The sequence below is a fragment of the Zootoca vivipara genome, chromosome 5 (genome assembly GCF_963506605.1).
Source record: "Zootoca vivipara chromosome 5, rZooViv1.1, whole genome shotgun sequence".
In the NCBI taxonomy this organism is placed as follows: domain Eukaryota; kingdom Metazoa; phylum Chordata; class Lepidosauria; order Squamata; family Lacertidae; genus Zootoca; species Zootoca vivipara.
In genome coordinates this window covers 20651805-20664776 of record NC_083280.1, presented here as the reverse complement: position 1 = coordinate 20664776, position 12972 = coordinate 20651805, and the positions used below count along the sequence as shown (strand labels likewise).

General features: G+C 43.2%; 1 protein-coding gene across 1 annotated transcript in view; it reads left to right on the top strand.

Moving 5' to 3' along the window:
* The window catches only part of GFM1 (G elongation factor mitochondrial 1), a 39768-nt gene that overhangs the window by 4405 nt on the left and 22391 nt on the right, over positions 1-12972 (top strand). The window contains 6 exon segments of the mRNA XM_035132545.2: positions 338-542; positions 1531-1647; positions 3071-3221; positions 9163-9317; positions 11646-11730; positions 11909-12046. Of these exon segments, the coding sequence (XP_034988436.2) occupies positions 338-542; positions 1531-1647; positions 3071-3221; positions 9163-9317; positions 11646-11730; positions 11909-12046 (851 nt within the window).

The window sequence follows — 12972 nt, the reverse complement described above, 5'->3', positions numbered from 1 at the left end:
CTACAGCCCAGTGTAAAGGGGATTTATTTGGCTTTGCTTTCACCTGTTCAGTAAATGCTGCCTGAAATTCTGTTATGTAAGGTTCTTCAGAGCAAATGTATGAAATGAAACATGGAACTAGTCCTATTACGATTGACCTGTAAAATCCCTAATCTTGATAGCCTGGTTGTGTTGAACATAGTGGATAGTCCTTAGGGCATAACATAGCCTTCCCCTGATGCCCTCTGTATGTTTTTGACTGCAGCTCCCACACGCCCAGACAGGGAACCAAATGCAGCAGCAATTCTCAGCTAGTTGGAAGCCTTAAAATTCCTGGATCTTTTTACTTCCCTTTCAGGACACGTTGATTTTACTATTGAGGTAGAGAGATCATTGAGAGTTCTTGATGGAGCCGTCCTGGTGCTGTGTGCTGTCGGAGGGGTTCAGTGCCAGACAATGACAGTGAATAGGCAAATGAAGCGGTATAATGTCCCATTTTTGTCCTTCATCAACAAACTGGATCGAATGGGTGCAAGTCCAGACAGAGCCGTCCAACAACTTCGGTATGAACATCTCAGTTAGAATTCCTCCCCATATCAGAGAGGAAGATGGAAAATCTTTCTAGAAACATTGTCAAAAGATGTGTGTCTTCAGTGTATTGTTCTGGGCTGCCATTCTTCTTAAAGGTTAAGTGGGTAACATGGTCAACATGGAATGTCACATATGAAATGGGCTGAAGGATCCTTGCTAACTGAATTCTTTAATAGTTTACATCAGCTTTCCCCACCCTGGTGACCTCCAATTCTTTTGTGGAATGACCTTCCCAGGGAGTTTCTGCTGGCACCTTTAGTATACAGCTTTAGGCATCTGGTGAAAACATTCCTCTTCAGCCAGGCCTTTGAATGATTAACATCCGATACCCTTTTAAATGTGTTGGTGGTGGTAATTGTTCATGTTTTTATTATGTGTTTTGTGTTTTTTTATCTTGTACTTTTATGCTGTGAACTGCCCTGAGATCTACAGATGAAGGGCAGTATACAGATTTAATAAATCTTTTGGATTATAATTCCCCCCAGCCTCAGGCAGGACTGCCAGTGGTCAGGGATGATGGGAATTGAGGTCTAAAACATTTGGAGGGTACCAGATAGGGAAAGGCTGGCTTAGATGTACGAAGTGGGTACCAGACCTCACCCCCTGAACCTTTACCCTTCCACCTTACTCATACTAGAGCCTTAGACCTTTGATGTTGTTCCTTGTATGACATTTTATTTTCTGGCCCAGCGTGGGTTGTGGTGTCCCCATATACAAGCAGAATCCTGCCACCACCAGAAGGTAGTGTGTCCAAAAAGGTGCATTCTAGATCATGAGATGATTTTCTGTCTTTTCTAAAGTTCTCTTATGGCAACTGGCCTTCCTTACCTTTTGATCTAGAGCCTTATCAGGGCCTCCCCTTCAGATGTTCATGGGCAGATAGACTTGTATGTGGAGAAGCAGTTCTTTAGAGCTGGAAATGCTGTCTTAAGAGAATGGTATTTGTTTTTAACTTCACAGATCCAAGTTGAACCACAATGCTGCCTATATTCAGATACCTATGGGTTTGGAGGGAAATTTCAGAGGGATCATTGATCTCATTGAAGAAAAAGCTATATACTTTGAAGGTGACTTTGGGTAAGGGTTCTGAGCAGTTTGAAATATGGAGGCATTTTTACATCTGATCATGCTTTGGGAGTAGTGTGTTGTTGTTTTATAAGAAGTATAATTTAGTATTTTGGTTACTGAGGAAGAATTAGTTTTGATAAGTATAGCCATAACACACCTGATCTCGTAACTATAACACAATCCTCCACACCATGCCTCTCTATTCGAATTTTCTCGGCTGCTTTTAACCATAAATGAAGATGATGTTGGCACCATAGCTAATGCAGCCCGGGGTTCCTATCTTAACAGTGTATGAAGCAAGTTAGTAAACTCTGTTTTATTAAGGAATCCTTGTTTGCTGTAACCATGGTTCAGCTTGTGCAGGGCTGTGGCTGTCGGGGCTTTTTAGGTGAATAGGTTTGGCTGTGGATTTGCACAGCAAATGACCCTTGGGTCATATTCATTATGTGTGAATTCTGTGAAAGGGGAAAGGTGATAATTGGATAGCAGGCAGGCAATTAAATATGCATTGCTCTTATTGTGGGGGAGTTTAGCCATGTAATCAACATCTTGCCTTGGGTGGACAAAATTCATATAATAAAAGTTAACTCCAGGCTGGCTTTTGAATCTCTGGTATGTGAAAATACTCAGGGATCCTGCACCTTTGCAGGAAGCTGCAGCAAGAAATTTACACCTGTCTGTTGAGAAGAAAGTGGGGCTTACTCTCTGGTAAAGCGAGTGAAGCCTTTCAGCTTTAATATTGGTTCTTTTGAGTGGAAAAATATTTCATTGGCCGTTTTGTCTTCACATTTGTTTGCTCATAAGGCAGAGTGACATTTTCATAGGGGAATGAGAATTGAATACAAATTGAAATATAAACATGATCATATTTATACCCTCAAACAGCAGTTGCTCAACTGGAGCTATAACTTTGCTTTATCCAGCATGGGTTTTAAAAAGTTAAATGTATCTGTGATTCCTTCTGTGTAAGATGGCTAAGTGAGCCTCTTTCTAGGAGAACAGTGTTTGTCACAGGAACAACCCATCCAAGAGTGTCATATTTATATGGATCTTTGTGTGCACCTGAAATTATTGTGTGCTCATCCCAACAGAGCATTAAGAGAAATATGTCCATTATTTGAAAAACACCCAGCAATCTTGGTTTTATTGTATCCTTATGGTGTCAATCCTGGTTTACACCCCACAATTTTAAAGACACATAGGATTATAGCCTATGTGATTATTATTAGACAGAAGGTACAAGGGGTCCAATTTTAAATCAAATGTGTATTATTGCTAGCAGAGCTTTGTCGCTATATTTGCAGGTGTATAAAGAACTGAAAATGTGTCACTTGTGAGAGCGGCATAAATTGATAGACAGGAGCATGCCAAATTTCTAACATTTCTAGTTGGGTGGCTTCTGATGGTCTGCTTGCTTTCTCTGCTTCTGTAGCCAAACGGTTAAATATGACGACATCCCCCCTGAGTACAGAGCAGAGTCTACCGATCGCCGCCAGGAACTGGTTGAATGTGTTGCAAACTTAGACGAACAGATTGGGGAGCTTTTTCTTGAAGAGAAAAACCCAACAGTGACTGACTTGAAGGTAAAGGGACTTCAGTTCTCTTCCCGTTGCCCCAAGGATTGCCCAAGGTCCTTTGATGTATGCATTTGGTGTATAATGGTTTGCGTATGTAAAAGCGAACAGGGTGGGGCACTCTCATCATCAGAATTAATCAAGGATAAGAGCCTTAAACCAGTCATGGCCAGTGGTCAGGGATGATGGGAGTTGTAGTCCAACAACATCTGGAGGAGCCACAGGTTCCCCACGCTTCCCTTGGACTAATACTGGTTACATGTCCTATAGTCACAAACTCCTTAATGCTATCTGAAAATAATAGCAACACCTAGCTTTTATAGAGAGCTCTGAACATTCAACGTGTCTTTTATACATACATACATACATACATACATACATACATACATACATACATACATCTCAGTAGAACCATGCATGCCATCTTGAGCTGCTTGGGAAAAAATGGGATATAAATGTAATTAGTTACAGTAATTCTATATTTAAAACAACCCTATAAGGTAGTCCCCAAAAAATTAGCCTTCCATAAGAGAGAATAGCTTACCCAAGACCCTTTAATAGAATTGTAGAGTTGGAAGGGACCCCAATAGTCATCTGGTCCAACCTCTGCAATGCAGGAATGTCAGCTAAAGCATCCATGACAGCTCCAACCTCTGTTTAAAAACCTCCAGTGAAGGAGAGTCCACCACCTCCCAAGGACGACTGTTCCACTGTCAAACAGCTCTTAATGTCAGAAAGTTCTTCCTGATGTTTAGTCAAAATCTCCTTTCTTGTAACTTGAATCCAGCGCTCAGCACAGGGAGGAAGAAGAAGGCCCACCCACTTGGTCGGAGAAGGAAGCTAAGGCGCTGGCAAACGCCATCGTGATCTGGCCCTCAAACTGTTTCTGGACGTTGTATTGAGACACCACCCAGGCCTAATTCTTAGGGAACCCATATACTTTTAAGATAAGGAGTCAGTAACACACTGCCTTCTTCTCTGGGTTGGCATCCAGGGGCCTTCAGGTGCTGCCCCTGTTCTGATGGGTAGAGCGTTGACATTTGAACTTCTTCCCTTCAGTTGCTTAGATTAGATAACTTAGATGGTCTGTTTTGGCTTCATCCATCTGTTGATATCTATCAGCCTGTCTCTCTATCCCACTTTTGCTGAAAATGGCATGTATGACACCCCCCCCCCCCGGTTATCCTCAGAACAATCTTGTCAGGTATGTTAGGCTGAGAGACAGAAGTTGGCCCATGGTCACCCAATGATCTTCATGGATGAGTAGGGAATTTGTCCAACAACTGTACCATATTGGATCTCTCTAAATGTGCACTATATATATATATATATATTTAGTTGGACTATAATTTTAAATGAATTAGGTAGGATTAATGGGTAGGATTTTTTTAAACAAAAAAACGAAAAAGATAGCAAAGCTGTGAGGACCCTGCTTGTTTGGTTTGTTTGCTTGCTTTTAATAGGATAATTATATTGCCAGCTCTCATTCAGAGACCGCTTTGTGTGTTGGGACATCACATTTCGTTGCCTTTAGAAGCTAAACGAGTGAGCTGGGGTTTTCTGTGTCTGCAATATCTTTGTTATGACGCTTTGCTGCTATCCAGGGAAGTGGCAGGTTTTCAGTACCAGGCATTAATAGCAACAGATGCCTGGAGGGGAGAAGGATAGCTGGCAGGAGGAGACCAGCTGTTTGGTGTGACAGACAAAGTTGGGACAGATCCTAGAGGTCATCTGTGATCTCTTCCTCTTCTCCTTATAAATATACCTGCGCACCTATATTTGCTTCTAGGCAGAGCCTAATGCTCTCTGTGATCTGTATATTCTGACACAGGGTTTACTTGCAGGTAGAAATCCTTCACAGCATTTCACCCCCCCCCCCATCCTCTTGTGTCTAAATTGATGTGCAGTTGGTGTAAGGAGACCCTGTTTCACCGTAGCTGAACCCTCTTGGGCAAGGACTAGAATTGGCTTGAGGACTTGATGAGCATGGAATATAGAGCTTTGAATGTGGAAATAAATCTCCCGTTACCCTTGTTAGCCTTTGATGACTTTGCTGCATGGTGGTTGTTATGCAATGGCTTCCCTCTGTATTCCAGGCTCTCACAAAATGCTTAAGAGGAAGAAGTCCATTTTAAGCGCAGCTGAATGATCAGGTTGCTCCCAAGAGTCAAAATACACTGTAGGAATATTAATTTCGAAACCTCTACCCTAGTTACAGCTTTTGATGTTGTCCATTAACCAAACAGTCCAAGGGACATTCAAATAATCTGGATATCTGTATTTGTGCTGTTATTTGAAAATTCAACAGAGACATTTGTAACCTCATATACTTTTACTCGGAAAAAGTAACAAAATTCAATTGCATTTACTTCCAATTGTTCACATGATTGCACCCTTGGACACTTTTCATCCTCTTTTAGAAACTCCGTACTCCAGTCAAATATGTGTCTCTTGATCTGTGCTGAAAATAAAAAAGAGTAAAAAAGATTGGGTCGTCTAGAGCGCCTTCTCATCCTAGGCATGCTTTTACCTCTTTACCCAGCATGAAATTAACTTAATGGTAGTGTTGCCAATTTGGCTTGGATGGTTTTTAAAGAGGATTAGACAAATGTGTGGAAGCCCTAGCTGTCATTCCTTCTAATAGTGCTGGTTGAGTGACTATTAATTTGGAAGCAAAGCAGAGTTGCTCAAAATAAGTTAGCAGTTTCTTTAAACAGGGGGGGGGGGGACTACCTAGGACTGCAAACTTACACACATTTGCAAATTGAAAGAAGGAAGGGTGTTTTTTAAAAACCTGAAGAAACCAACAAGCACCTGTGAACTTCCAAGCTGTAAGGAATGTGGAGATGTCACTTGGGGCAAGGGGGAGGGGGCGGAAGGAGGAAACTGGAGTGGTACTAGATATAGATCTAGCAAGTACCCTAAAAGGGAATACAGTGGTACCTCGGTTTATGAACACAATTGGTTCCGGAAGTCTGTTCATAAACTGAAGCGTTCATAAACTGAAGCGAACTATCCCATTGAAAGTAATGGAAAGTGGATTAATCTGTTCCAGACGGTCCGCGGAGTACTTAAACTGAAGCGTTCATAAACTGAGGCGAACTTTCCCATTGAAAGTAATGGAAAGTGGATTAATCCGTTCCAGACGGGTCTGCGGAGTACTCAAACTGAAGCATACTTAACCCGAAGCATGAGTGTAATTGGTTCCGGAAGTCTGTTCATAAACTGAAGTGTTCATAAACTGAAGCGAACTTTCCCATTGAAAGCAATGGAAAGTGAATTAATCCGTTCCAGATGGGTCCACGGCGTTCGTAGACCGAAAATTCGTAAAACGAGGTGTTCATAAACCGAGGTTCCAATGTATTAGGGTTGAGAGCAGTTGTGCTGTGAGCTCAAAGGCATCACTCCCTACATTTTACTGGGGCATTTCATGATGAAGCTCCCCAGAACCCTGCCTGCAGTGCTATGTAGTTATAACATGCTAGGATTTGGGGCGGACACTCTCAAACCTGAGTCTTCTAATGCTGGGGTGCTCCCTTATACCAAGTCTATTATCCAACTATCTCAGTGTTGTCTGTTTTGACTGGCGTTAGCTCTCCGTGGTATTTCACCTCAGCTGCGTTTAGCACAGCAGGGGAACGTCTCATTTTCGAAAGAGAAAAAGTCGCTTTTTCCTTTCCCCCCTCCCCTTTCTGACACCCCCCTCTCCAAAAAAGAAAGCATGAACAGGGCTACAAGGCTCCTTTTGTAGCCTGGTTGGAGTCCTCAAGAGAAATATTCCTCTTACAGAGTTGGGGATACATAGCAACATTTTAAAAAGCATTTTCTTAGGCATGTAAGCATGCTACTATGGGCACAGCCACACCACACATTTAAATGATACCAATTTACTGTAGTCTGTTGAGGGCGCTGAGAGTTGTTAGGATCCCCCTATTCATCCCTTAGAGCTGCAATTCCCAGAGTTCCCTTGGGAGAGGGATTGATTGTTAAGCCGCTCTGTGAACTGTCACTCTCTACCGGCTACCCATTTAACCAACTCCAGCTTCCAGAATTTTTTGGTGGAAGCCATGACTGTCTAAAGTGTTCTCATAGTGCTTTAAAGGTGTGGTGTGCATGTGGCCAAAGTAGTCGATTCGTTCTGTGGCTCTGCATCTAGGATGAAAAAACATCATCTTAAAATCATTTGTCAGATGGGACCTTTTGGCACAAGCAACAGTTGGTGGCGAAAGCAGTTTTCTGGTTCAAAGCGGCCTTGTCTCCCCCAGCCCTCCTTCTCCCCAAGCTAATTAATTACAAATTGCTTAATGGCTGTGGAAAGGCCAAGAGGCAGGTTTGTTTGTGCTGATTTGTCCCCAGTGATGGATTTCTAGCCTGTGGCAGGCGGCCAAGTTCTGGTTTAAAATAATTTTTCATGGAAAACGCATTGGGTTCTTCTTCTTGCTTGCTCATTAGGCATCAAGGACTTAAATAAACATCTCGTTTGCTGACAGCAAAACATTACTCTTGAGGTTGAAACCCTGACTGGTGTGCCGCAGCTGCTGAAGTCAGGGTACAAAAGTAACCTGCAGAAATAAAGGGGGGGGGAGAGAAGGCAAGGAAGGAGTTGCAGTTTCTGTGAATAGAACATAGATATTTCCAGTCAGGGTGCTAATCTTGTCTCCTGTCTATGATATGCCATATTCTATTTGCAGGGAGAGGAAGGAAGATCAGGTACTTTGAGGGCTTAAACCTGGTACTTCAGACAGTAAAGGATCTGGCCTGCCAAGGTAATAATGTGGAGCCAGAGTCCTCCTCCAACCTAGAAGGGAACAGGGGTGTGCAGGGCTGGCCTCTCCAGTTTGACAGATGGTATCAACCTTTTAGATTTGCCAGGCCTGGTATCAGTAACAGGAGTTTGGCTCTTGGCCCTTTTCTAGCTTGAGATGCTGGTCTTGGAGGCCCTGAGCACATGTTACAGGTAGGGTTACCAGACTCAATAGAGGACAGGACTTCTGTGCCTTTAATTGCCCTGCTCTCTTTTGAGTCTGGAAACCTTAAAGAGAAACCAGCAGACCCTTTGCTTGGAAATTAAACAAAGGGTCTGCTGGTTTCTCTTTAAGGTTTCCAGACTCAGAAGAGAGCAGGGCAGTTAAAGGCACAGAAGTCCTGTCCTCTATTGAGTCTGGCAACCCTAGCTACAGGTCTAGAGACAAATACATCTGGTGGCAGGTCCAGGCTGGGCCCCGACAGGAATGAGCAGGGCTAGAGCCGAAATGACGGCTGCTGCACCATTACAGATATACACAGAGTTTTGCCCCCTGTCACAACACAGGGATGTCAACTGAACTATCCCAGGTTGATAGGATCATAGAACCGTAGAGCTGGAAGGGACCACGAGTGTCATATAGTCCAACTCCCTGCAATGCAGGAATTTTTTGCTCAATGTGGGTCTCAAACCTGTTAGCGTTGTTCCAGTTGTAGTCACTGCAATGCAAGCTTGGCCGTGGCTTTTCTTCCAACTTGTTAAACCCCAACAAATCCCGGTTTCAACTTGGTAGCAGCTTTGTGCTCGTGCGTACTTTTCTTTCTTTTCCCTTTTGGCATTAGCTTTCTCTTGCATCGAGTAGGTTAATCCTCGACACCATGACATTCACACTCAAATGCAGTGTGATGATTACACTAAGGACTTGTTTTCTGTGTGAATTTTTGGCCACCTCCTGAGATACGTGAAGAAAGCAAACCTTTCGGGGAAGCCTTTTTGTTCCGTTTAAAATCAGAGCTGGTGCCCTGTTTTAAAGCTTCTTTCCACAGTTGGAAAAAGTCCCCCTTTGTATCACGTAGTCACAAACATTGCTTTTCTTATCATTGTTTTCATTTGGTGGTGAACAGAAAGCTCGATGCTGTGCATTCTTGTACTGTATGCCCTTAAGAACCCAACTGTTAACGCTGTGAATGTTCTGTTTCTCCCAAGCTTGCAATCAGAAGGACAACACTCAGCAAATCCTTCACACCTGTGCTGGTAGGAAGTGCTCTGAAGAACAAAGGTGTGCAGCCTCTGTTGGATGCGGTTCTGGAATACCTCCCAAACCCATCCGAAGTCCAGAACTACGCGATTTCCAACCAGGAGTAAGTACAGAAAGTGGAGGAAAACAGATCTCGTTTGCACAGGCCTTATTTTTTCTAAATTGGAGGGAAAAAATATATTTATTTATAATGTGGCCACTAAGTACCCTATGCTACGGTTGAAGATGAAAGGCAGTGATTTTGTAAGATAAAGCCCACTTTGTCTGATGCATGCTTTCGTCTCCTAAGCTGGTGGGTACACCTGTTTGGCCTGTAGGTGGCAGACACATCAAAAGCTGCAGGTCTTTTCTTGTTCTCATCCCCAGTGATTAATCAGGCATCTTTTAAGAAAGAGAGAACAGAAGGTGATATAATAGAGGCATTGTTGCTTGTGATGTGGAAGCTCATCCCACTGTTGTCTCTAGTAAACAAGTTTTTCTGGCTTTTGTAGTCCTTTAAAACCCTGGAAACTTGGTTTGATTAGAGGTGACAGTAGACAAAAGAAATGGGCACACGTGTCTATTAAACTACCTTCAGCTCTCTCCTTTTTATTATTTATTTATTTGTTTGTTTAAAAGAAACCCCTTCTGGCTGTCTCTACAGAATCCAATACTGCAAGATGCTTAGAGGCTGACTAAGATTTATTTATGTTTCGGTAAAAACAAAAGCAAAAAACCCCCCCTTCTGAACACATTAAAAGGGAAAACAGCGTCATTTACATTGCCATTCCATAGTGCAAAAACAAGGCCCATCTCTCAGTAAGTTTCTTTTCTTCATTATTATGAATTGTGTTTCTCTCACATGTAAGCTATAACATTAAGAGAGTGCACCAGATTTTCCTTACCCTGTTATGGGAATGTCTTTATTTTTCCATTTTTGTGAAACACACTTGTTTTGCTGTATGTTGGCAGTGCAGTAATCAGCTGTAAATTAGTATTAATGACTTCAGAATGAAGTTATCTAAAGGAGAAATTTAGGATTTCTCTGGAGATCATAGCCTGTACTGTACTTGATTGTATAATATTTGGGTGCTTCTGTCCAGCAATGCATCGTTTCTTTTACAACTCCAAAAGATATGTATAGTGGTACCTCAGGTTATAGATGCTTCAGGTTACAGACTCTGCTAACCCAGAAATAGTACCTCGGGTTAAGAACTTTGCTTCAGGATGAGAACAGAAATCGTGCGGCAGCGGCAGGCCCCAATAGCTAAAGTGGTACCTCAGGTTAAGAACAGTTTCAGGTTAAGAACGGACCTCCGGAATGAATTACGGTAAGTTCTTAACCCAAGGTACTATTGTATTAAATCCGCCTTAATTCACTTACACCTTCAGCAGTGCATGTTTCGGCTAAAAATCAAGCCTCAGAATTCTTAGGAAGGAATTTGGTGAGTTCAGATTATACAGCAGGCATCCCCAAACTTCGGCCCTCCAGATGTTTTGGACTACAATTCCCATCTTTCCCAACCACTGATCCTGTTAGCTAGGGATCATGGGAGTTGTAGGCCAAAACATCTGGAGGGCCGCAGTTTGGGGATGCCTGTTCTACAGCAAACACCTTACCTGCACCTCCTTGGACGTGCGGATTGGGTAAGACTCTTGATTGATTCCACAATGAGGTGACCTGAGAGCTGACTCTTTGGGCTTAACTTTCATGTACAGGTTACTTGGAATCAGTTGGATCTGGCTGTGTAGGTTGAAAATGTGCCTCCAATTCCCCCTGGGAGCAACAGGGCGTGGTGACATGCAGTCACTCTCAGAGAGATGGTATGGTGGGTGCGGAAGCGGCTGGACCCAGGGGGGACAACCATAATTCCCCCCTTACAATCTTTCTGAGATCACTGACATATTTTTATGCCCATCGCTTCCAGGGGGAATTGCAGAGAACTCTTTAAATCCATGCAGCAGGAGTTAGCCTACATTAGCTGCTCCAAGTGGCTAAAATCTGTAAAGGAAGAAAGGAGAGGCAGCGCTTCTACCACCTCTTACATTTTTCCTTTGCGGGGAAAGGTGAGAATACACACACAAGCCATTTGGATTTTTAAGGGTTTTCCTTTAAAAACCTGCACGGAAACCAGGTAATCAAATCAAATTTTATTAAACGGTCACAGACCAAATCGACCCATACAACTATTCAACAAAGGATAACACAGAAATAAAGAGGACAATTCGGAAACCAGGTAGGACGGGTTTAAGTGGTAAACACATACAAAAAGGACATAAACTCAACTAAGGCTGTTCTTGGTAATAATTCTACATCTGCCATTGGTCTTCAGAGCCTGTTAAGGCTGCTCATTAGATCGTCCTTCAGAACAGATCCTCACAACCAAAACGGATTGAGAAGTAAGTACTGTAGAAATATTGCATTTTAAACTTAACTTTTCTCTTCTCCAAGGGATTCCAATGAAAAATCTATGATTTCGCTGAGCTCTGCCAGAGACAGTTCCTTGCCTTTTTTGGGCCTGGCATTTAAACTCGAGGTAAGTCTCCCCCGACAAAACTTTCTAACTAAGAACAACTGAGCTGAGACTTGTTGGGTCAGGGCTGCTAGTGGCCGTTTGCTCTACACCTGAGGGTGTGTGTTGCGCTGATTCCCTCTGCTTCTCCTAAAGTTTTCCCTCCTGCGATTGACTGGCTGCTGTTTTCTGCCGCTTGCAGGCTGGGCGTTTTGGACAGCTCACCTACGTCCGTGTTTATCAGGGGATGCTAAAGAAAGGCGATTCCATTTACAATACCAGGACCGGGAAGAAGGTCCGGGTGCCAAGACTGGTCCGCATGCATGCAGACACGATGGAGGTGAATATCGAGGCAAAACCCAGGCTGTGAGGCATTTTATTTCACTTCAATCCATCCCTTTCCATTCAGTGAAGAAGATGCAAACAAAGGCAGGGGTTCCCAAACTGTGGCTCCTGGGCGAGTTTCAGTCAGGTGGTTCCTATCACATCTGCATCAAATACGCATATTGATCTTTAAATTGTATTTGTTCTTTCTTATGCTATATTTTATCGTGTAATGATTCAGATTCTATGGGATGCAAAGTGTAATGCAAGAAAATGCAATACAAGAAATAAATAGAAATACATCTGCAAAGCATTCTGCAGCAAGCACAGCATATTACAGGTAGAATAGTCATCAAGTCATTCGCCAAGGCCACCTGCAATTTTCAAGGGGTCCAGGAGGAAAAAAGGGTTTGGGAACCACTACGCTATGGCATTCTTTGTATGCAGTCTGGGTCAAAGAGAAGGCATTTCTAGTTAAAGGTGTTTCAGTTCCTTGCCTGTGCAGTGGGATTTTATTTGCAGATAAATGCTGCTCCTAAAATTTGTTTCCTCGCCGAAAACATCTGTATGGTTTTCAGTTTATACCCTGCTCGACTGTACAGCGCAGTACTGTTGCTATCTCCTCCCTCAGTTTCGCCCTTGATCCTGAGGACACCTCTCTGTAGCTGCTTTCTCCCGTGTGAGTTGGGAAGAAGTGTGAACAGCAGCCCTGTCGGCATTTCATGCCTTGTGTAGTGTAGGCGGACAGGATGTAGAACAGGCACCCCCGAACTGTGGCCCTCCAGATGTTTTGGCCTAAAACTCCCATGATCCCTAGCTAACAGGACCAGTGGTCGGGGAAGATGGTAATTGTAGTCCAAAACATCTGGAGGGCCAAAGTTTGGGGATGCCTGATGTAGAAGATGAAGCCGTTGCTGTTCACAGTGTCATCTAGAACCCCTT